Source organism: Schistocerca serialis, chromosome 6 (assembly GCF_023864345.2).
Source record: "Schistocerca serialis cubense isolate TAMUIC-IGC-003099 chromosome 6, iqSchSeri2.2, whole genome shotgun sequence".
Classification (NCBI taxonomy): Eukaryota; Metazoa; Arthropoda; class Insecta; order Orthoptera; family Acrididae; genus Schistocerca; species Schistocerca serialis.
In genome coordinates, this window is record NC_064643.1 from 122,531,228 (window position 1) to 122,556,338 (window position 25,111).

The 25,111-nt window shown below is 44.0% G+C and overlaps 1 protein-coding gene across 2 annotated transcripts in view; it reads right to left on the reverse strand.

The window, feature by feature from the left end:
* Positions 1-25,111, reverse strand: part of LOC126483825 (uncharacterized) — an 84,006-nt gene that overhangs the window by 54,119 nt on the left and 4,776 nt on the right. Inside the window, exon 1 of one of the 2 annotated variants that reach the window (XM_050107024.1) lies at positions 11,064-11,195. The exons of the other annotated variant lie outside the window; for it this stretch is intronic. Within the exon in view, the coding sequence (XP_049962981.1) occupies positions 11,064-11,095 (32 nt within the window). The 5' untranslated portion in view covers positions 11,096-11,195. Of the gene's footprint in view, positions 1-11,063; positions 11,196-25,111 lie in introns of those variants that run through there. 2 annotated transcript variants of the gene reach the window in all.

Sequence of the window (25,111 nt, forward strand, 5' to 3'; positions counted from 1 at the left end):
ACCGAACACTTTTTTTAAAAGTCAGTAAGCCTACATATAAAAATACATCAAAGAAAGTTTTGCATCACCTCGGTCCCGAGAGTTCCGGAACCTGTACATAAAATTTGAATAGAGGTCAACATAAACATCATTTCCACCCTTTTTATTGCTTATGAAAACCACACATTGCATGTTGTACCACCATACAGCGAGACCTTCAGAGGTGGTGGTCTGCTCTACCAAGTCCTTTGCTGTCTCTGACAGAATCACAACGTCTTCGGCAAATCTCAATGTTTTTATTTCTTCTCTCTGAGTTTTAATTCCTTCTCTGAATTTTTGTTTTCTTCGCTGCTTGCTCAATGTACAAATTGAATAATAATTGGGGATAGGATACAACCCTGTCTCACTCCCTTCTCAATTATTGCTTCCTTTTCATGACCCTCGACTCTTATAACTGCGGTATGACTTCTGTTCCCTGTACTTTACCGCTGCTACCTTCAGATTTTGAAAGAGAGTATTCCAGTCGAAAATGTCGAAAGCTTTCTCCAAGTCTACAAATGGTATAAGCGTAGGTTTGCCTTTCCTTAACCTATCTTCTAAGGTAAGTCGTTGGGTCGGTGTAGCCTCAGGTGTTCCTACGTTTCTCCCGAATCCATACCGGTCTTTTCCGAGGTCGCTTTCTACCAGTTTTTCCACTCTTCTGTAAATTTTTTTAGTATTTTTCCACTCTTCTGTAAATTTTTTAGTATTTTTAGTATTTCGCAACCATAACTTATTAAAATGGTATTTCGGTAATATTCACACCTGTCAGCACCAGCTTTCTTGGGAATTGGAATTATTATATTCTTCTTGAAATCTGAAGGTATTTCGCCTGCCTTATAAATCTTGCTCACCAGATGGAAGAGTTTGTCATGGCTGGCTCTCCCAATACTATAAGCAGGTGTGACGGAATGTCATCTACTCCTGGGCCTTGTTTCGACTTGAATCTTTCAGTGCTCCGTCAAATTGTCCTCGCAGTACCATGTCTCCCACTTGATATTAATCTACGACGTCTTCCATGTCTATAAAACTGTCTGCGATTTCATCTCACTTGTATAGACCCTCTACATGCTCCTACACTTTGAAGCTATAATAGCAGCATACAGCTCAACAGCAAACTGAGTGGAAGTAGCTTTATTATACGAAGACGGTGGCGTTCCGGCGGCACTAGCTACAAGCACTCTCCATGTTCGACGGCGAGGGTCGCCCATGGCAAGAATAGACAGGCGGGGGTAGAGACGGGTAGCAAAGATCAAAGAAGCGAGATAACGAAACTGTCGAGTCGCATAAAACATTGCATTTCGGAAAGCTAGCGCTTGTTTACCGAAACGTATTAATAAGTACCATGCGGTTACTCGGAATCTCGTAGAACTCTCTCCTCGTTTAGGATTAGCTTCATGGGTGCACTGCACTAGGAATGGGACGCCGGCAGTGGAGCGAAAGGTAGTCCTATGCCGTATTGGTTCGGTTCGCGCGCCTGCGAGCAAACTCCGTGTCGCCCTTCTGGATATCAGCGCCTGGATCAACTGGCTCCGCTTCTTAGAGATTCGGGGCCGTATTTCGAGGAGTTTTGCAACGCCATTGTTCCCCCCGTCGTCGCGTTCTGGCAGCAAGAGGCACGCCCTTGAAATCGACATTGTTAATGCAGACCAGATGACATTCCGTTCTCTGAATCTTCAACGCGACGAAACTACATTCATGTTTACTATACTGCGTCGCACGCACGTTTAGTAGAAGCAACGGCGATTCCACTTAAACTTCTTACTTAGACACGGCATTTTAGTAGACTCAGCTGGTATTTGACAAAGAGCGCTGTCAAATTTCTCACCTCGCCTTGTTGTAGTTTACATTCACATTTATACTCCACAAGCTACCTTGCGGTGCGTGGCTGAGGGTATTTCGTGTACCACTGTCATTTCTCCCCTTTTACGTTTCAGTCTCGACGGCTCGCGGGAAGAAGGATTGGCGGCAACTCTTCGTGTGGATTCGAATGTCACTAATTTTATCTTCGTGGTCATTCTGCTAGATACACGTAGGGGGAAGCATTGCGTTTGTTCACGTTTCAAGAAACTTACTCTCTCGGAACCGTAACAGTAGACCATTTTTCGATGGAGATCACCTCTCTTGCAGCGTCTTCCACTGGAGCTGCTTGATCGTCTCTGTGACGCTTTTGTGCTTACTAAAAGAACCTGTAACAAAACGCGCTGCTCTTCTCTGGACCTTCTCTGTTTCCTCTATCGATCCCATTCACTGCGGATCTCATACTGACAAGCAGTATCCAAGTACTGGTCTAACGAGGGTTTTGTAAGCTACCTCGTTTTTTGATCGACTAAATTTTCTGAGGATTCCTCCAGTGAATCTCAGTCTGGCATCAGCCTTTTCTGCGGTTAGTTTTATGTGGTAATTGCACTTTAAATCGCCCCGCACGCATACTCCAAGATATTTAATAGAAATATTTGCTTCCAGTGACTGTTATGGACGCAGTAATGGGTCTTTCTGTCTACGTAGACGCAATAAGTTACATTGGTTTGTGATGAGTGTCAACTCCCATTCACTCCACCAAACATCTATCCTCTGCAGGTGTTCCTGCATTTCAGTAAAATATTCTAGCGTTACCTCTTGTCTGTATACTACAGCATCATCCGCGAAAAAGTACATGGAACTTCCGATGTTGTCTACTCTATACGTCAACGGCCTTGCCGCAGTGGTAACACCGGTTCACGTCAGATCACCGAAGTTAAGCGCTGTCGGGCTGGGATAGCAATTGGATGGGTGACCATATATACACAGTGAAAAAATAATGGTCGTGTAACATTTCCTTTTACGTCTGAAGACTTATAGCCATTGAGAATGACATGCTGCCAGGGAGGTATTACTATGGGTATTCCCTGAGGAGAGATAGGACTACCTCTTACCTCGAAAATAGTCGATAGGGTCCCCTCATTTGTAATTAGTCTAACAGGGGAAGCATCTCCAGCTAGAACGGCTAAAACCGAATAAACATTATTTTTAAGTACGGAGACCAGTGTGTTATAACAAACATCATCGTCATTTACCTGGGAAACTCTGCATATGTGTACAGTTTATGTCTGAGAGTTAAGAGAAGATGGCGTTGAAGAAACAACACAATTATGACCACCAGATTCACGAAAGCCATAATCTATGTGCTATTTAGCAAACAGTTAAACATACGTTTGAAACACTACGAGCGTATGTTAACAGTAGTAGTACTTACAGAGACATGGTCCCCAAAAATTGAAGTTACTGTGTTGTGGTACGCTCCTCCCTTACACGACATAGAACGGGAAATTTCAATGAACTGATTATAACGCAAGCTAATGGAACAGCTCGTGGAAAAGATCTGGATGATGTGATCATTATGTTTATTTGTTACTGAACTACTGCGGCGGAGAGGCTGCGAAACTGATGTAGCATGTCCATGTGTCGTCCCTGTCAAGTGTGCGCGCTTTTCCATTTTTGCTGTGTTTTAATGACTTCAGAGAAATTTCACTTTTGCACCGCTACGAGGATGGCCAAGCGGTTCTAGGCGTTTCAGTCCGGAACCTCGCGACTGCTACGGTCGCAGGTTCGAATCCTGCCTCGGGCATGGATGTGTGTGTGATGTACTTAGGTTAGTTAGGTTTAAGTAGTTCTAAGTTCTAGGGGACTGATGACCTCAGATGTTAAGTCCCATAGTGCTCAGAGCCATTTGAACCGCTATGAGGAACAAGAGAGGTACGTATGACAACGAAGCAAGTTCTACTTTGGGAAATATAATTCTGTAAGTATTGCGTGTGTCAACATATGCTAGCAGTGCTTGAAGAAAATGTTTAGCTTTTTGCGAAATAATGACTCATTTACGATCTTTGTGAATCTGCTGGTCGTAATTGGTTTTGTTCCTTTGGCGAGCTGTACATATGTAAAGATTTAAGTTTCGTTAATTAAGTATTTTGAAATTGTTTTTATGCGGTTGTCAGCTGTCAGAGACTGGATACTTCCCTTAGTAAATGTAATACCCAACTGCTTCCTGCTTCCAATCTCTCTGACGGCTTTTTTTTTTGCATTTTTATGTAAAATAATCAGATCACACCCGTCTCCTAAGCCAGGACACTGTGTGAGGGGCAATAGTAATATAATTTGAGTTATTGCTTGGCGGCGTCGTACCAAACTTGGTGACTTTTGAAGATTTTGATATTGCCGCTGCGATTTTCGGCTTTAAAATAGCCCGTAAACCGTCACGTATTCCACATTCTCTTCATCAGTGGCGTGTGGCATAATATTCCGGAATAACACATTCCGCTTGGCCGCGTGTTCTCTACACTGGCTTCCTCCTAATCGGTCTAGCTTTCGCGTCTCCTAAGGCCCTAACGCAAAACTCGCGCTAAGCTCTCGGTTTGTGTGTTAACGGCGCAATGTCGGTGCTACGGTACGTGATCGGCTTTTTAAGATCAGATGTAGGGTTTTGTTTTTGCTTGTTTTGCTTCGCTGGCCACCGACCACCATCACTTTCCAAACATGTTTTCGGCGACAAGGACAGGTGGAGCAGCGAAAGGCACAAAAATTGGTCGCTTGCGAAATATGCTAATCTGCCACGAAATTAGATTAAGCCTCGTGCCGTACAAGATCGAAGGGAACCGTAATTGGAAATTAATGATCTTTTTTTTTTTTTTTTTTAAAACCTAACGAATTACTGCTACAGTACCAAGGATACCGTCATAGCCCTTCAAGCGTAAAACGACTGGACCATACAGGGCTCGTCTCGTTATTAGCCCCACTGGCGGCTGGCGTTTAGGTCCCAGCTTCGATTCACGGGAACGGTCTCGTATTTTCCTCCCTCGATGCACAGGAACCACATAGTAAGTTTGAAAAGTTCACGGAATGACCACCAGATGTCAGCACTAGCACAATGAGGTTCCCGTCTGATAACACGTCGTCCTTTATAAGTAAACACGTGATTTGTTAGTGCTCTGCGTAGAGATCTGTGGTGCGGGCGTCTCTCTGTTGTCATTCCCGTGTAGTGATTTATGTAGATGGAAAACTCGAGATTCGAGCAGTGATTAAGTACTTTGTAGAGAAAGGTATGAAAACAACGCACTGCGACTCCTCTCCCTCGTATTCAGCTGTTTGCAAATGGACAGACGAATTTAAATGTGATGGGGACAGCTTTGATGTTGATCTACTTCCTGATCGGCCAAGATGTGCTACTACTACCTCAGGAATTATTGCAAAAGTGCATGAAATGGTCGTGAAGGATCACCTTCTGAAAGTACGAGGAACTGTTGAAGCTATAGGGTTGTCATGGGAAAGGGCGTATCATATTTTAACCGTGGTACTGGATATGATAAAATTATCTGCTAGACGGGTGTCGCGGCGCTTAACGTAGGAGTAGAAACGCTTTAGACTGGAAATGTCCGAACAATGTTTCACCCGTTTGCAGAGCAACCAATAAGATATTTTGCGCCTCTTTGTGACCTAAGGCGAAACTTGGGTCCACTAATATACCTCAGAGACAAAACAACCGGCAAATCACTGGAAACATGCTGATCCCCACACCACCAAAGAAAGCAAAGGCAATACGGGAAGGTCATGGCGTCTGTTTTCTGGGATGCGAAAGGGAGATCCCCTTCGCTGTAATATTTTAAATTACTGTCGATTACGGAATTCGTTCATATTTTGAACATTATAAGGAAGCTCCAAAGCAACCCGGCAGTTTTACGTGCTGTGTATAGTCTCCATACCACCCTCACTATTCCCGTGTACGCTGACGGCGATATCGTCAAAATGCAAGTCTCGATTCTGAGCGGCAGCTGATTAGGTAACACAGGCTTATCTGCCACGATCCACACGTCACGACGCGGTATAAAATCCTTTCTTCTCAGCAGAGAAAGGGACGCGAAATATGGCTTCCACAGGCGTGAAAGCGCACACGGCCATTTCTAAAATGCCCATTTCCAAAAATTGACAGTTGACAGAAGGGAGCGGAAGACCGAAAAGCTGTAAATCATCTCATCATGTAGAATATACCTGAACAGAAACAAACGAATAAGGAGGACAATCATACGCGAATGTAAGAGAGAAAAATAAAACAGTGCGTTGTAGAGCAGAATAAACCTCGTTCTGCAAAAAGGAAATTTGCTCTTAGCTCCTCAGAAAACTTATTCGAGAAATAAATGCATTTTCCTAGGGCATGTATGTGATTTTGATGGTGACTGTATACAGTGTGATAAATGTAAAGAATGGTGACGTGAGGACTGGACGAAGTATGAAAATCTAGGATGTTATCTCTGGGGCTGTTGCTGAAAGATTTCATGTGTCAACTCTTGCCCGACTGAACGAGTGTTCTTATCCACCAGTGAGAGTAAAAGTACACAGTTAACGCTTATGCATTTTCGCTCTTATTGTGTCTGTCTTAAGAGTAACCGTGCATTCAGTTTTATAGTGATTAATGTGTAGGAGCTTAAATGAGAGATTGCTAAATAAATAATTAGAGTACAGTAAAGGGTTCAGTAGATGTTAGTAGTTTCTCCGTAACTGCGTATACTTACCAGAAAACCGTTTACCTAATTACATAGTTTTTCTCCTTTTTCCACGAAACAATACTTGTCTAACATGAAAATATTTCGCTTCATCGCCAAAAAAATATGCCTGTTTTCTGCAGTCGCGATATCACTCAAGTTTATTGTTTTTTTTTTTTCGTTACATCTCACAAAGTAAATACAGGTCGTTACTGTTGTTATGGCAACATTCGTCCCTGGGTACTCCCAATATCAAGAAACACTTTAGTCGGATTACGAATTCAGCAATGAATACTGAAATCGGTGAAATGTGTGTCTTGCTCAATCAATTTTGTGTCAAAGTAGTTTTCGTTTTTTCGATTTTTTTTAAATACTGGAACTGGAAATTCACTTATTACGCGAAATGTCAGAGAAATCGGGAAAGTTTCTTCGTTATTACATTCTCCTACAGTACCACCAAAAACTTTGCTTGCAGTCACTTACGTCTTTCCAGCGCCGATTATCGCAGACGAGGACGTTTTACAGATCGTTCAAAGCTGGGAAGTTCGCGTCGACGTGGACGACGAGTTTGCCAGCATTTTTGATAGCATTCACACTAATCAGAACTGTGGAACATGGCGAAAAGTGTGTGGTGTTCAGATGCGCATTCGAGTCGCGAAATAAATGAAACGGTGAACGATAGTGAAAAATTTGTCGGAAATTTGACGCTACAAAAGACACCATAAAAAAGTACACATGTTTTCCCTAAAAACCATAATATTCTGTATATAGGCTTCGTACAGTATGTTGCTATAAGAGTAAATTTTGACAGGAATTCGAATTACTGTAATGTTATAAGATTTGACCAAATCAAGAATACAGTTCTTTGTAAGCATGCTTTTTCAACATAAAGTTCCTTTACCCGAAAAGATATTTCGGTGCCGTCGGTGTTAAATGTTTTTCACTGTATTTTTGTGCTCACCACGTTCTTTGCCACGCACTAACGCTAGCATCCCTGCAGAAGTTCCTGGCTGGGTTTCCTTCGCCGGGCTACTATCTCCTCCTGTCGTGTTATTATACTCGATGATGCGAACTGTAGTTCTATCTCCTGCCATTACACGGGAAGGAGCAACATCCTCTGCCGAATAAACGTTAGGAATGTATGGGCATATTCTCGTTACTGCAAATGCTTTTGATGCCTTCCCTGTCCGTTGCTATCCGACGGTAGGCATTTCTGAATGAACCACCGCAGTTCTGAGTACCCCTGCCCAAAGCGCATTAGTTGACAAACGCATCGTTGGATCTTACCGCATGACAGATATCTGCTGTGAAGTCGACACGGAAGCGGTTGCATGTTGACTTCACAGCTAATGATTTTGAGTATAACATAAATGCTTTCTTATCCGAATACCACGAAAGAAAAGAGGAGCAACAGCAAACATCTGGTGTTTACTACACCACTCTCTACGGTAATGATTAGCCAGTTACAATTCCCCCCCCAAATGCGGCGAAGATAGAGAAACTTAAAGTGAACACACTTAGACGATGCGCACTACTGACCGCACTTCTCTTAGTATAACAAGCTACCGATTATAAGGGTTAGTGCGGACGCGAGTCCGCACAGATAACGGAAAATTAGTATGTGCTTCGGTCGGATTGGCTGAAGTTCGTGTGAGCATGTCCTTCCAGCATGAGGCAGTTTCATCAGCATTAAATCTGTCCTGGGAGAAAATTGTTCTGTTCGATGTAACTAAAGAATACACTAAAAAAAGCATCATCCGCGACTTTGTTACGACTGTGTTTCTGAACCCGAATAGCAGTTTCTCGAATCCCGTTGCGATGTTTAAATTGAGTCAGCCGACCTGAAGAAGCGTTAAATGTTTCCTTCAGTCGTCAGAGTTATACAGAACTCCCTTTCTTTCTCTATTAACGTGTGACCTCTTACGGGCACTCTTTCTCCTCTTTTCTGCCGGTACTACAAATGCAGTGCTTCATCTAATTTCGCGTGATCATCCGATCTTGGTTGTCAGCTCTGGTTGTAAAATTTAGCGGTTTTCTTTTTTTTTCTTTTTATGTCTCTCACTGTTTGTATTGCTATCCCCTAATCTCGGGAAATATTTGCTGGAGATCTGCCTTTATCTAATTTTTCCACAACTTCCGGTTTCCAATCTTCAGAACAACACGTTTGCGTTTGTCTCTCGTCTTTCTAGCACATGCCAACTGCCTGCAGCTTCAGTCTCAACAAGCAACGTGGTGTAGGTTAACATTCATTGTCAATCATCCAGTTTAGAAGCTGCGGCGTTATTGAGATCTACCGATTACTGGAAAAGTATCATGAACAATGCATTACTCCTGGCAGTGTTTCATAGTCTGCTTTCATTTCGTATGACCACCGAGCAAGAATTACTAAGGGAAACATTTCAGGAAGAAAAGTCAAATCATTTTCTTTGCTATCCGCTTGCAATGAGTTGGGAAAGGACTAAACAAACATATAGATACGAAATCGGCCGTGGACCTGTTACAAGTGTAGAGCCCCGCCGGCCGCGGTGGCCGAGCGGTTCTAGGCGCTTCAGTCCGTAACCGCGTGACCGCTACTGTCGCAGGTTCGAATCCTGCCTCGGGCATGGATGTGTGTGATGTCCTTAGGTTAGTAGTTTCAGTAGTTCTAAGTTCTAGGGGACTGATGACCTCACCTGTTAAGTCCCGTAGTGCTCAGAGCCATTTGAACCATTTGGAGAGTCCCCACGTTTACCCGAAATTAACAACGTAAAAGTATTTCAGGGATCGGGATTGCCGCCCGCATCGTCTTCCAGTCACATGCGTAATAGCTTATTCTAAACGAAAATACCTAGCCTGTACTACAAAGTGTTAAAACGTCACGTCGTCACTCGATCCCAGTTACAGGCTCTCCATCTGACGGCTTCCATGGGCAACAAAAATTTCAAATGCTGTTGTATCTACTCATTAATAGGTGCAGGATCGTTACAGTTAAACCTTTGATACTTGAGTGGACCCCCACGACAAACGAGTGATCGTACGACAAGGAAATATTGTGGTAACATATGTAAGGATATGCACATTTTCAGTTCCGAGTGGCAGGGTGACGTTTGTTAATTGCGTACCATGTTTACGTTACAAACATTGATCAACGTGATGACGACCTGTATCCATGACAGACTGGAATCACTCTAGAGATTGCTCTACTGCTGTCTGAAACAACGTTGGACTATGAAATGTTCAGCTGTCGTGACACAACTCGTGGACTGTTTGAAGATCGCACATTGCGGCCACAATTCTCAGCCATGGCGACAGCAACTCCCTCAACAATTTTTGGGCGAAGTGGACCATCGGTCGTCCAGGAGCAATTTCCAAATCGCCGGTCAGTTCGACTTTTCGAATCCTGTTCTTCAACACCGGTGCCGAAAGAGGACCTCTCTGCATTCCTTTAATGCATCAATATTCGCGAAGTGCACCAGCACTATTACTATTATTTTGATAAATCAGCTTTACGGATAACGCGTTGCTCATCTTGTCCAGACCTATGTTGACTATCTGCAACTGTAATGCACACTGATGCTTGTGTTGCAATCCTGCATCGCCATAACGAGTTTCGGCGTCTAACGCAAACCTTGCAGCACACAATCTGAATATAGTTACTATAAAGTATGGTACCCATACAGTCAATAGTTTTCCATGTATACTGGCTCAAGAAGCGAAAGTTTAATCATAAACACGCTGTATTATAGTACGTTAAGGGATTATCAGAAAATCTCAAGTATTAAAATTAGAAAAGGTTTATCTTTTACATTTTCGCTGTTCATGCAGTAAAACTTCAGCATCAGGAATTATGTTTGAGTTTATTACTCCTTTGCTGCTAACTCTATTAGCAACACATTTTGCGAACGTTATCTACACATGCCACAAGCGTGTACCTGCCAAATTATAGCACTATAACACATGTAGCTTAGGAGATATGGCGTCATAAAATTTGGGCTGCGTGAAAAACCAGCTTTTCTTAAAACTGACTCTACTCATCCAGCGTTTGATAATTAGAGCACTTGCGACGTGCAACAGACATTAAATATAATTTGTAACCTCGGTTTTGACGTGTCTGTGGGTGAATAATCCGAAACTAATAAAACGAAGATAATCAGGGTTTTGCATCATCAGCGATATAGGTTTTACTAGTTTAATGTCAAAAGTTTAACATATTAACTCATTTGGAATGTAGTAGTTCTTTGACGTCGTTTTACACATAGGATTCGATTCTTTAAAGAATTGTGGGCGTATTTTTAATAGTTCGTTCTAATTAAACAGAACACTTCAGGCTATTTTTTTTTTAATAATATCCGGGCTTTGTATGGAAAATTCGTAAACCGTTCGATAAGCTTGTGGTGTTTTGTCGGAACCCAGGATAATCTCGTGGTAAACGAATTTTCGCCTTAAGTGTTTTCGTATAAAAAGTTGATCACTGTATTCCACTGTGCAGCATGAGAGGGACAGGGGTGTGGCACTGTTGATCACCGGTGCAGACGGCTGCGGGCACCGTACCTGGGGTCCGCATCCAGCAGCTGCAGGTGCATGCATCAAAGGCCACTCCTGTCCCTTCCTCTCGGCGTCGTTTCGGCACCCGCTGGCCAACGCGTCTTCAGGAGTGGGACGAGTCCGTGGCGACCGGGCGGTCACCGGCGCGCTCGCTGCCGCGTGCGTTACTGCGTGCCCGCATATGCCCCGCAGCGCGGCGGCGGCGGCGGCGGCGGCGGCGGCGGCGGCGCGCGCCCGCGCCACTTCCGCGGCCGAATCTGGAGCTCGCCAATGGCAAAACGCGGCCAAGTGTTCGGCGGCACGCTATTGGGCGACGCCGCCGGAAGGGTGGGTCCGGCGAAGCCAATCGCGGCGGCGGCCCGCCGGAGAAGGGGGTTGAAGCGGAAGCGCGTGGAAGGGATAGCCGGCCCCTTCGTTTCCCCAGGGCGCTTTTTCCAGCCGCCGATCTTCTATCGGGTGTCGAAAGCGGCTTCGCGTGAAATGGCTGCCCTATTACTCTTTCCACCCCTCGCACGACTCCGACAGCGAGAACGCTGCTTCTCATTGTCACCCGCGCCATGCGTTCACACCTGCAGTGGTTATCCGATATTTGGCGTTTATCTCCACCACAATTCTATATTGTAGAGTCTGCGAACCAGTACATCGTCCGTGACAAGGGGGATGTTTTCTGCATCCACATAGACACGTACACACTTCTAATGCCACTCTACGGTGCCTGGTAGAAGGTACTGTGTACCACTACCAGTCATTTCCCTTCCTGTTCCACTCGCAAATACAGCGAGGAAAACGCGACCGTCTATATGACCTAATTTGTCTTTACTTCGTGGTCCTTACGTGAAATGTATGTTGGTGGCAGACCTATTCTGCAGTCAGCTTCAAAAGCCGTTTCTCTAAATTTTCTCAATAGGTTTCCGCGAAAAGAACGTCGCCTTCACTCCAGCAATTCCTATTTGAGTTTCCGAAGCATCTCTCTAATACTTATGTGTTGTTAGAACCTACCGCTATCAAATACAAAAGCACGCTTCAGAACTGTTTCGATGTCTTCCTTTAATCCGAACTGGTGCGGATCGTAAGCACTCGAGCTGTACTCAAGAATAGGTCGCACTAGCCTCTTACATGCGGTCTCCTTCACAGATGAACCACACTTCATCAAAATTCTCCCAATAAACCGAAGTCGACCCTACCCCAATGGAGACATACTTGTTCCATTCCATATCGCTTTGCAATGTTACGCCCAGATTTTTAAACGACGTGACTGTGTCAAGCAGGGTACTACTAATGTTATTGGTTCGTTTTTTGTGCTCATCAGCATTAACTTACATTTTTATACATTTAGAGCTAGCTGTCATTCATCACACCAACCAGAAATTTCGTATAAGCCATCTTGTATCCCTCTACAGTCAATGAACTTGAACACATTCCCGAACACCACAGCATCACCAGCAAACAAATGCAGACTGCTGCCCTCTCTGTCCGCCAGGTCATTTATGTACGAGTATACAGAACACAACAGCGATCCTATCACACTTTCCTGGGGCACTCCTGACTATACCCTTGTCTCTGATGAACACTCGCCGTCGAGGAAAACTATACGTTCCTTTCAGGTCAGTTCATGAATGCAGCTTGGGAAGAATGACTGCATATACGCACCTGTCCGTACGATTATTAGTTGATTGTACTTTTAAGATATCTATGGGATCGAAAGTTTATTTACAACTTGAACACAAATAAAAACTGCCGTTATAAGACTGCAATGATGGGGAAGGGAAACTGTAGTTGCGAATGGAGTGAAGCAGGTTTGTAGCTCATCCCAGATGTTATTCACTCGACACAATGAGCAAACTGTGAAGGAAACCAACGAGAAATTTGGAGAGGAAAAAAAAACTTGCGATGACATTATGATTCAATCAGAGACTACAAAGGACTTGGAAGAGCAACTGAACAGAATGAACAGCGTGTTGAAAAGTGATTACAGGATGCACGTCCACAAAAGTAAAACAAGGGTAATCGAATTCAGTGGAATTAAATAGGACATTGCTGAGGCAATTAGATTAGTAAATGAGACGCTTGTGGTAGTACATGAGTTTTACTATTTGAACAACAAAATAAATGACGATGGTAGAAGTAGAGACGACAGAAAATGCAGAATTGCAATGGCAAGATAGCTTTTCTAAATGATATAATTTTTTACAAGTAATTTAAAGTGTTAGGAAACTTTTTTGATAATAGATTTGTCTGAAATGTTCCTCATACGGCAGTGGAACGCGGGCTCTGGAAGTACAGACAAGAAGACAGGAGAAGCTCTTGACGTGTGGTGCTACAGAAGAAGGCTGAAGATTTAATAGGTATATTCGATAAATAATGAAGTAGTGAATTGAATCGAGGAGACAAGAGCTTTATAGGCTGACTAAAAGATCGAATCGGTTAACAGTACACATACCGAGGCATCAAGGAACAATTAATTTGCTAATGGAGTGACGAGTGGGAGGTAAAAATTGTAGACGGAGATCAACGCCCGACTGCACCTAACAGGTTCAGGTGTAAGCAGACTGCGGAACTGTACAGATATGAACAGACATTCTCAGGATAGACTAATGAGCAGGCCGGCATCAAATCAGTCATCGGACACAAGAGTACAATAACAACAATAAAACAGCAGAAGTTATAAGTACTAGTAAAGTTCTCTCATACACTAACTAAAGACGAATATTACGGTCTTCGTAGAAAAGTATACGGGGAAAAGCTTACAAAAAATATGAACAGCAGTTGGAAGGTGCACGCGTATATTGCAAATGAAGTGCTGTAATCGAACACAGGTATGCCACATAGCCACAATTTACTCTTAACGTAATTCGATAGTTTAATAACCAAGAGGTGGAAGAAAGGAACGATTACGGTGTCTTTAGAAGTACGAAAGGCACTTGTACGAACGTTTGTATTTTCAATTATTCAAAAAATGGTTCAAATGGCTCTGAGCACTATGGGACTTAACATCTGAGGTCTACAGTCCCCTAGAACTTAGAACTACTTAAACCTAAGTAACCTAAGGACATCACACACATCCATGCCCGAGGCAGGATTCGAACCTGCGACCGTAGCGGTCGTACGGTTCCAGACTGTAGCACCTTTAACGGCTCGGCCACTCCGGCCGGTTCAATTATTGCTTACACTGATGTTGTCGTGCTAGGTATTTCTCAGAAGTCCTCTCGGCACTTCTAACTGGTGATCAGTGCCTGCTTAAGAGATATCTGTGACAATGGACTTTTTGATCACATTTCCACGTAGCGCTACCGCGGCTAGATGCAGCCAAGCAGAGAGATTTCCATACACCCTGTCTCCTCTATTATTAACATACACTGTCCCTTGTATCTCTCCTCTGCCTTAAAACTCTCGTCTGGACAACAAACCAGATACAGTCGTTCCCATCAGAGCAAACACCGTTCTGTCACACACCATCAGCAACAGGAACCCAACAACGGAATGATCCCCCTTACTATATCAGATAACCAGGTAACAACTCCAGTTCCCAAAGACCGTTGATGATATATCTAGTAAGACAACGATAATGTAAATGTCGTGTGACTAGGGCCTCCCGTCGAGTAGACCTTTCGCCGATTTGACGCCACTTCGGCGACTTGCGCGTCGATGGGGATGAAATGATGGTGATTAGGACAACATAACACCCAGTCCCTGACAAAATCTTCGACCCAGCCGGGAATCGAACCCGGGCCCTTAGGATTGACAGTCAGTCGCGCCGACCACTCAGCAACCGGGGGCGGACACAATAATGTCTTTATGTTTGTTTCCATCAGGAGCAGCGTGCTCCACGACTGTATTAATGAGATCCACGATAGGAGGAATGGCAGCATCGGTCACAAATTTTAATCTGTTTTCTGCAGATCTATTTGAGTTACTGTGAAGATATCTTCAGTGTATTTTCGTAAATAAAATACCATACGGTACCACTTGAGATTACAGATAACCAACATCAATTGAACTACTGCCTATGGAGTGTGACGAGAAAAGGTTTATGCTCGGATGGGAGTGAGTGTTTCTGTTCTGTTGTCCAGACGAGAGCGTTAAGGACGAGGAGAGATAACGAACATCAGTGAAACTGATGTCCGTTTTCTTTAATGTGGTGTTGTATTTACGATAAATCATCATGACTTGGATATAATGCACTGACGATAGCTACACGGTAGCCGAAAACGATTTGCAATAAACAGATTAAAAATTTACGAGTGATGCTGCCCCTTCTCATATCGTGGAACAATAAGTTCTGTCTTTGTTCTGTGCGTACACCTACCCCATTACAACTAACATTCCTTTTTTCCGACGAAGACCTTTCTCATTCTCGAAGTCCGTAGCTGATGGAGTCTACCTAAATTTCTCTGCCTCAGCACTCATTATGTCAGAAAATGTCACGTATAAATTCATTTTGTATCTGCTACTATCGCTATTACTATCAGCAACAGCAGCTGCTATAGCACCGCTAGCATCAATGGTATTAGTTCTTTGTATGCACTGTTATTCACGTTGTCATTAGATGCATTGAAACTTTGATACAATAATTTTTAATTCTAATACCACCAGTTTATTACCATTAAATTATTAAAATTATTATAATTTTTGAAGTAAATAGAGATGAAGAACAAACTCGAATTGGTGAGTGTGGGGAATGAAAGCAGACCTGTCCCTTTTAAGGGAATCATCTCAGCATTTTACGGAAACCACGGGAAAGCTAAACATGGAGGGCTAGAGGCATTTGTACCGGAATCCACCTCACTTAGTGTAGTGGGCGAATTCAACATGTTCAGGCGAACAAAGGACAAAAATTCATTTCGGTAACGCAGACCGTAATTCCAGAACTCTACTGAATAACACCGGAGAAGAAAGGAGTTCGTGTTAAAGAAAAAAAATCCCCTCTTTTCTTAAAAATGATTTACTCAACTGCGGGAAATTTAAATCGGAATGGTCGCTCGGGATTCGAACGCTGCTCCTTCTCCAGTCCGATGCCTCGACTGTCTCTGTCAGCTGAGGCTAACTTCACAATTGGTCCATCACTTGTCTGCTCGAAGCATTCACTATTCGCTGTGTATCATCGGAAAGCGTGGTCTTTTATTTTGTGTCGCTTCCACAGTGGGAGAGCCACCACTCTGTGCTACAGCCAGCCTCTCGCCTCACGATGAACACGTCACTACAGACTCGCCGGGAGCGGCAGGTAGTCATCGTTTTTGTTTGATGCCGAAAGCGAACACCAGGGATGTCCGTGACCATTCAGAGTGTTAATTGCTGGATATGAGAAGACTAATGCCACATAATAACGGTGGTTATCGAATGAATAGCGTCATTAAACTGGACGCCAATACACTGATTAAAGTAGTACTATCGAAACAAGTAATTTCGAGCGTCGGTAAAGCCTTTCGCGCATTATCCTTGTGGTTAAGTAAGTAATTTGTTCTTGTGTAGCGCGCATTAAAGAACGCAACACACTTAAAAGAGATCTTTATCTTTAAAGTGACAGTCCGTTTTCTTCACTTCGTACTTTGAAGCAGTGGCTCCGTCGATACTCACTGTTACTTCGTTTTGCTGTTGTACTATCTGTGCTGTGAAAGAATCTCCAGTACTATTAATAGAACTCGGCACAACATGTTTTATGACAACCAAGAACTGTTCCAGGCGGACAGCTGACTCATGCACAACACTGCAATTATTACTGGAACCGCAGTGTTTTATTTCTATGTATTTAAGAAAAAAATTGCCACAAGCGGAAAACTCAAGATATGTGCTGAAGGAAACAAATTATGAAAATCGTCTTATGTACAGCACAACATAGGCAAAAGTAACTAAAAAAAGACGCCTAGTTAGCTTATTGACACATTTCCTGCCTCGTTAGTGGTTAATTGTCATAGACGTTGAATTAATGGATTTATTTCTCAATTTATAATCTCTTCGATTGCACTAATTGTCAGATACAAACTAAATTGAAAACAAGAGTAACGAAAACTCGTCTACAGCATGTAATGCAACAGAAAAGATAATTTATAAATTTTCAGTGTTTCGGCCGCGATTTCTGTTTGAAATACATTCGGAGTAGATCTGCCTTGATTCAACCTTATGATTTGTTTGTTAGAGAGAATGCAAGCTGATTCGTGTGCAGTCGCAGAATAACTATGTGATTCCAGTAAAGTGCGTCTAATGATGAAACCGCATTTTTCGCTTGGTTGCAGTTCCATAAAGCAGTAAAGTGATTCATGCTAGTATGTCCCCACTCGTCGACAAATATCATACTCTCACACTTGCCTTAGTGCATTACTTTTGATGAAATTCCTAAATTCCTAGCTGCGCGAGATTACTAGCTGCTGTTATCTGTTTACCCTCTTTAAGTATACGAGTCTCCATTATTCTCTGATAACATTCGTAACGTAGTCGGCTTGACCCAGACACTTTCCCACAGCTAAGAAGTTGGCAGTATGTATGATAGATCGTACCTGACACAAAATACTCGGGTTTCAGTTCTGCATTTTCTCATTTTTCGCACCGAGTTCTCCCAAATACGCCGGGCAATGTTGACGCAGACCACATGAAATGTGTTATTCAGCCTACAAACGACGGGTCTTACAGACGGAAATCGTCAAAGACCTCATTATCATTTTACGTCATATTATTCTTTTTTTTTTCGCGATCCCTACTGATTCTGATGTGTCTCTTTTCCAAAGTTTGTATGTTTTTTTTTTCCACTCATTATTTCTAGAATGGCTGAATCCTGCCCTTTGTAGTCAGTTACCGTGACCGCAAGCATCCGTTTAAAATCTTCCGGTGTTAGGGAAAAAAATTTCTTCTCATATTGTAAGCTCCGTTTTGTAACAGAATTACTTGCTGTTTAACTTTTTACTTTGCTATTTTTTGGTAAACAGAGGTCACAGCCTTCCACCACAGCGTTACATCTCTATAATAAAGGAGCATACAGCAAGTTACATGTGCTATTTGATGGGATCGAAGTTTCCCGTAGCTATTTAGCTAAAATATCTGTCACATCTGTCAAAGAAGCTTCGCTCAAAGAGTAAATCTTTTTCATAAAGCAGTCAGAAAGAGCTGGAGAGGAAATGCAGGTAAGCTAACTGATGCTGCAATTTGACTTAAGTATGCAGCACTGAATATTGTGCAGAATAGATGTAGGCCTGAATGGGATCATGAAGACCATTACTGGTATTGTCATACTGACACCAGTTCAGTGATTGCCTGTTACTTCCAATGTTGCCGCTCTGGACCATAAAGAAGGTGATAAAAGACAAATTTACAAGGGTGCATAGTTTCCTCACAGCTCGCTTCTGAGCAGCGCTTTCTAGAATCCACCAGCAGCGCGCCTAAAGTCACAGAATCACCTTTGGTTGAGCTACTGATCACCGATATCACGATATCACGGAGACGTGGAAACAACTCTGGTATAAACGTACGCCCCAGATTGCCCAGGTAGTTAAAAAACGAACGACGTAAATTCCAGGGTAGGATCTTCCCTCTCGCGAATGGTCGAGATTCAGCCCGCATCCGAAAGGAAGAAAAAAGACGTGAACAAGTGGGGTTATTGTGAAAATACTGCTTGTGACAATGGTACGGAGGAATAGACAATAATTTGGAGAACTACTAACTTCGTAATTTTAAAGAAGGTCCGAAGGATTTGATGTCGACATCAGTGGGTGGTATTCGCAGTTCCTGGTTTATGCCATCGTCCTCACATTTCATTACTGGAGAATGGTCCGAAGATGATCCACATCGGGTCGAAATCGGTCACCGATTATGGATAAAAATGTGTTATAGATGAATGATGTACACACACACATCAAAAAAAGTTTTGTATCACCGCCGTTCCCAGAAATCCTGAAGATCGACGTTCACTGTGGATATTGTATCACAGACACAGTCCCTTTGACTTTTCAGAGACGTCACTAAACCCGCTCAAAGATCTAAACAACCATGCATGAGCAGCGCCCATTACACGGAGTGGATCTGACAGCCGATCAGCTGCAGGCATTCCACCAGGAAGGAGGTACACGGCTCGTGTTGTCTGTAGTTCAGCCGTGCGTAGACGGTGAATACCGCGGTTCGATCGCGTCCGCATTGTTAGTTTGTGCCACGAAAGGCTGTCAACAAGGGAGGTGTCCAGGCGTCTCGGAGTGAACCAAAGCGATGTTGTTCGAACATGGAGGAGATACAGAGACATAGGAACTGTCGATGACATGCCTCGCTTAGGCCGTCCAACGGCTACTACTGCAGTGGATGACCGCTACCTACGGATTTTCGCTAGGAGGAACACTGACAGCAACGCCATCATGTCGAATAATGCTTTTCGTGCAGCCGCAGGACGTCGTGTTATGACTCAAACTGTGCGCAATAGGCTGCTTGATGCGCAACTTCACTCCCGACTTACATGGCGAGGTCCATCTTTGCAACCACGACACCATGCAGCGCGGTACAGATGGGCCCAAAAACATGCCGAATGGACCGCTCAGGATTGGCATCACCGATGAGGGTCGCATATGCCTTCAACCAGACAATCATCGGAGACCTGTTTGGAGGCAACCTGGTGAGACTGAACGTCTCAAACACACTGTCGAGCGAGTGCGGCAAGGTGGACGATTCCTGCTGGTTTGGGGTGGCATTATGTAGGGCCGACGTACGCCGCTGGTGGTCACGGAAGGAACCGGTAACGGCTGTACGATAAGTGAATGACATCCTCCGACCGATAGTGCAACCATATCAGCAGCATATCGGCGAGGCATTCGTCTTCATAAACGACAATTTTTGCCCCCATCGTGCACATCTTGTGAATGACTTCCTTCAGGATAATGACATCGCTCGACTAGAGTGCCCAGTATGTTCTCCAGACATGAATCCTATCGAACGTGCCTGGGACAGATTGAAGAGGGGTGTTTATGGACCATGTGACCCACCAACCACTTTGAGAGATCTACGCCGAATCGCCGTTGAGGAGTGGGACAATCTGGACCAACAGTGCCTTGATGAACTTGTGGATAGTATGCCACGACGAATATATGCAGGCATCAATGCAAGAGAACGTGCTACCGGGTATTAGAGGTACCGTTGTGTACAGCAGTCTGGACCACTACGTCTGAAGGTCTCGCTGTATGGTGGTACAACATGCTATGTATGGTTTTCATGAGCAATAAAAAGGGCGGAAATGGAGTTTATGTTCATGTCGATCCCAATTTGTTGTACAGTTTCCGGAACTCTCGGAACGGAAGTGATGCAAAACTTTTTTTCATGTGCGTATAATACTTTATTACTAGAACACACATGTACCATCATTCTGTTAACGTTGACTCAGAAATACAGAATATATGCACTACCAGCCCTGCCCCATAGGGGCAGCGTAAAGAGTTGTTGCAACGACGTATTACTGACCCCACGAAGAGACGCAAAGTGAAGTGGAGAGATGTCCAGCTGTTCCCCCGAGAAGTAATCATATTTATTGAGTTTCACCTGATATGAAAGAAGCATATGACGGGAAGAAGCAAGCATAGGTGTCGTCGTATCAGTGGTTTTCCACTGGGAAAAGACGCCAGCAGAGCACAACGACGATTCCGCGCATACGGTTAAATCGCAGAAAATTTCGAACCAGTCTACTGGAAACAAAATCTGAAGGCTCAACCAATGCGTTATTTGTGCAGTGCAGCTGTAAACACGAATTACCTGTTGTCTCGTGCACTTGGTGAAAAGTGCACGTTTGTCTGAGCACTGGTTAGTGGAAATATGTCCCTTCCAAAATCGAGTGCAGTCCTGCACGAGGAAGGACACGTATTAAATGCGAAGCGTAAATAGGTAGTTGTATGTGACTGGACAGACAGTGGTTCGCAGTGAAAATATATTTCGTTTGTGTTTGTGTTTTACATCTACAGAATGAGTAAAATAAAACTGACCCAGAAAATATTTCATGCGCCTTACGGGGGCAACCCAACCTACATCATGTACTGCAGATTGTGGATGATGTACGTTCTGTTGCATATCTTAAGGCGCATGAAATATTTTTCAGGCACGTTTCCTTTTGTTTGTGTATGATACAAATACTTCGTTGATTTCTATTTTAGAGGTATCAGGCATGTGTGACTTCTGACTCGGTTATGACAAACGCAAAGCTCTGGGCTCGATTGTTAGGCGGTGGTGGAATTTTTTCCTCTCACATATCGGTTCTTTTACCTCTCCCAATGAGGCCAGCTCGAAGTTTAACTAATATCAATCAGCGCTTAAGCAGTAGTACTTTTTAGTGTAGTAACACCGTGTTAACAGTGGTTTCGTAATATATAGGCAGCAGTGAGTGTGTGACCCTTAGTTCACCTTACGAACTCTTCCGGATTTCCACAAGTGTTGGAGAATATACAGGTGGCAGTGGATATAGTCGCACAGTAGTCTAATCACTGCTACTAACACTGAGAGGAGATAGCTGCTGGCCTGCGAGCAGACCTCAAGTCGTTTCCAGGGCACCCACGTAACCAGCGGGCTCGAGAGTGGAGTCTGAAGGTAACCTTCTTATTCTCTTGTCTTCTATTCGTAGTAAGCTAATTTTGTGTTATTAAATTCGACTTTTTTGTTTTTTAATTATGATTGTGCTTTGTCAGTACTTAGTATTATAAGGATTTTTTGTACTGTTAACAGTAAATTGGTTGAAATAATGGAACTATTTCTGTGATGTACGTTTTTCGAATATATTGCATAGAACGTAACTAGTTTTTGACTGCAAAGGAACGGCTTTAAAAATTCAGTAATAAATGCATCAACAACAAATAACTTTTATAAGTGAAAAATGACAACTTGCACTGTGGGTCGCAATCAACTTTAAACTAGTGAGTAAGTCAGTCCAAAATCCCGAGGAAGGGAAGGGCATATCAATTGCAATAGGACTATGCCTAGAAAAGCGCTGCAGTTTTCAAACTAGCTTCCTGGTTGACGAGAGATTTACTTTACTTTTTAAGTAAATTCTTGCTTTGGAATTAAAAATTAACAGTGTGTAAGATATGATGGACGTCCGTATGCTGACAGCAAACAACAACGAAGGGAAACAAAACACAGTAATCGTGTAATTATCAGATATGCCTTTCTGTAGAAGGCTACTTAACGTCTTTGATGTAAGCTATAAGTACCTACATTTACACTCTGCAAACTACTGCGAAGTGCATGGCAGAGGGTACTTCCTATTGATGTTACACTTTCGGGTGTTTAGCCGAGCTGTTGATTCTGTTTTGCCCACAATATATAGTCAGGAAATTCGAGCTGCCTCACTTCACTAGACTGAACACTCTAAAGCACAGCATTAATCAACCAGGCTGAGAAGATCTGAGAGATCACTGTACTTCCCATTGTACCTCCTATTAGAGTTGCTTTCCATCCTATTTGCGTATGGGGAGCGGGAAGAAGGGCTGGTTAATGGCTCTGTGCCCTTTGTAATTAGTCTCATATTGTCACTGCGGTCTTTACGGGACTGATATCTAGGTGGTTGCTCAAATTGTTGGAGCTTTATAGGCAGGCATCTGCAGTACGGTCGACGGCTGTCATGTTTTTCAGCATATACATCCTCCGTAAGCCACCTTAAAGTGTGTGGTGGAGGGTATTTTCTGTGCTACTCTCGCTTATCACCTTCTCCCAATTTCCTCTTCCACTCGCGAATGGTGAAAGAGAAGAACGCTAGTTGGAAAGCTTCCATGTGAGCTCTAATCTCTCTGATTCTACCTCTGCGCTCTTTTAGAGAGAAATATGTAGTCGGGAACAATATATTGGTTGACTCTTCTAGGAAAGTATTCTCACAGGATTTTAAAGGCAAATCACAGCGTGATGCGTGTTTGTGATACTCTCCTCTCCCAAGAGTGAAACAGACTTGTGACCATTCGTTCTGCCTTTCTTCGTATACATTCAATACCGTTGTCAGTCCTATTTTGTATGGGTCCTACACTATTGAGCAATATTCGAGGATGGATCACATGAGAGTCTGGTAGCCACTCTCTTTTCTAGAGTGCATTTTCCAGTCGCCTAACTGAAGTCTAGCACTTGCTTTTCCTACCACTGGGATGTATGATGACTCCATTTCATACCCTTGCAAACTGATAAATCCAAATATTTGTAAGGTTTATGTATGCTGTGGAGAACGGTGGGTCAAGCATTGAGCCCTGAGCGACACCGCAATTGACGCCCACCTCTTGCGACGTGGGAGCCGCATATTGGATGGCTTCTCTCTCGCAGCAGCCTCGCTGTGCTGGCTCGGCTTCCAGGTAACTGTACAGTTTGCGTATGTTGTGGAGCATTTTGGGCCAGTTATTGATCCATGAGGGACGCCACAGCTGACGCCCACCTTTTGTGACATGGGAGGTACATGCTGGGTGGCTTCTCTCTTAGAGCAGCTTCCGTATGCTGGAGCAGCTTCCAGGTATTTGTATGATTTTTGTATGTTGGGTAGCATTCTGGGCCAGTTATTGATCCCTGAGGCACGCAACTGCTGAGACCCACCTTCTGTGACACAAAAGGTACACACCGGAGGGCCTGTCTCTTGGAGCAGCTTCGCTATACTGGACCAGCTTTCAGGTATCTGTATGATTTGTGTACGTTGTAGATAATGCTGGACTAGATACTGAGCCCTGAGGAACACTGCAGATGACGCCCACCACTTGCCACATGGGAGCTACATAATGGGTGGCCTGTCACTTGAAGATGCCCCGCTGTGATGAATTAGATTCCAGGTACTTATACAGTTTACGTATGTTGAGGAGAGCATGCTGGGCTATGAATTGAGCCCTACATGAGCCGAAGCTGATGCCCTCGTTTTGTGAGATGGGAGCTACATGATAAACGATCTCTATGTTGTAGTAGCCTCACTATGCTTGACCAGATTCCAGATGTTTTACGGTTGTGGAGAACGCTGGTTGGTTGGTTTGTGGGGGTTGAAGGGACCAGACTACAAAGGCAATCGGTCCGGAGAACGTTTGGCCAAGCATTGTGCTCTAAGGGACATCACAGCTGATTCCCTTCCCTTGCGACATGGTGTTCTGTCTCTAGGAGAATTCTCGCTATGCTGAACCAGCTTCCAGATATTTGCACGGTTTGTGTATCTTGTCGAGAATGCTGGGCCAAGCATTGAGCCCTGAGGGACGGCGCTGCTGGTGCCCACACCTTGTGACACGGGAGCCGCACAGTGGACGGCCAGGCTCTTGCAGCAGCCCCGCGGTGCCGGGCCAGTTGCCCGCAGAGCAGTGGTGAGGCGGCAGTGACGGCGAGGCGCCAGCGCCGTTAAGCCCTGCGCGTCGGCTCGTCCGTCTGCGGCGCGGTGACTCACAGCAAGGATAACCAGTCCCTGCCGGCACGCGACTCCCGCGGCTCTCGCGTGTAGCCTGGCGGAGCGCACACTTGTCGCGGCGCTACCAGCACTGCGACCAGTCCCCAACGTCCTAAGCTCCGTATCCACGTCTGTACCTCCTGCAGAGTGTGTGGTAGTGGGTAGTTTTTCGCACCGTACATCTTGACGTCCACCCGCGCTGTTATTAGTCTAGCTACAGCTTCACAACCTCTGTGTAAATGATATGTGTGGAGATGAGGTGTATTCGCAGACACCATCCCCAAAGCCGGTGTTTGGTATCTAGTAAGCAGGTTTCTGCAAGGTCTTCCATTAGATTCCTTCGCGTCATAAAAATCTGCGGCCTTTTGCTTCGTCCTATCTCTAAACTCTCCCTGTCCCCTGTTAGCAGACATCTGCGTAATTGCTCTGCAACTCGTACTTAAATGTTTGGCGTAGTGCTTTTTCAATTGTACAAGTTTATTAATATATAGTCGGCCAGCGTGGCCGAGCGATTCTAGGCGCTTCAGTCTGGAACCGCGCGACCACTACGCAGGTTCGAATCCTGCCTCGGGCATGGATGTGTGTGATGTCCTTAGGTTAGTTAGGTTTAAGTAGTTCTAAGTTCTAGGGGACTGATGACCTCAGATTTTAAGTCCCATAGTGCTCAGAGCCATTTGAACCATTTTTATTAATATATAGACCTTACACTGCGCTAGGG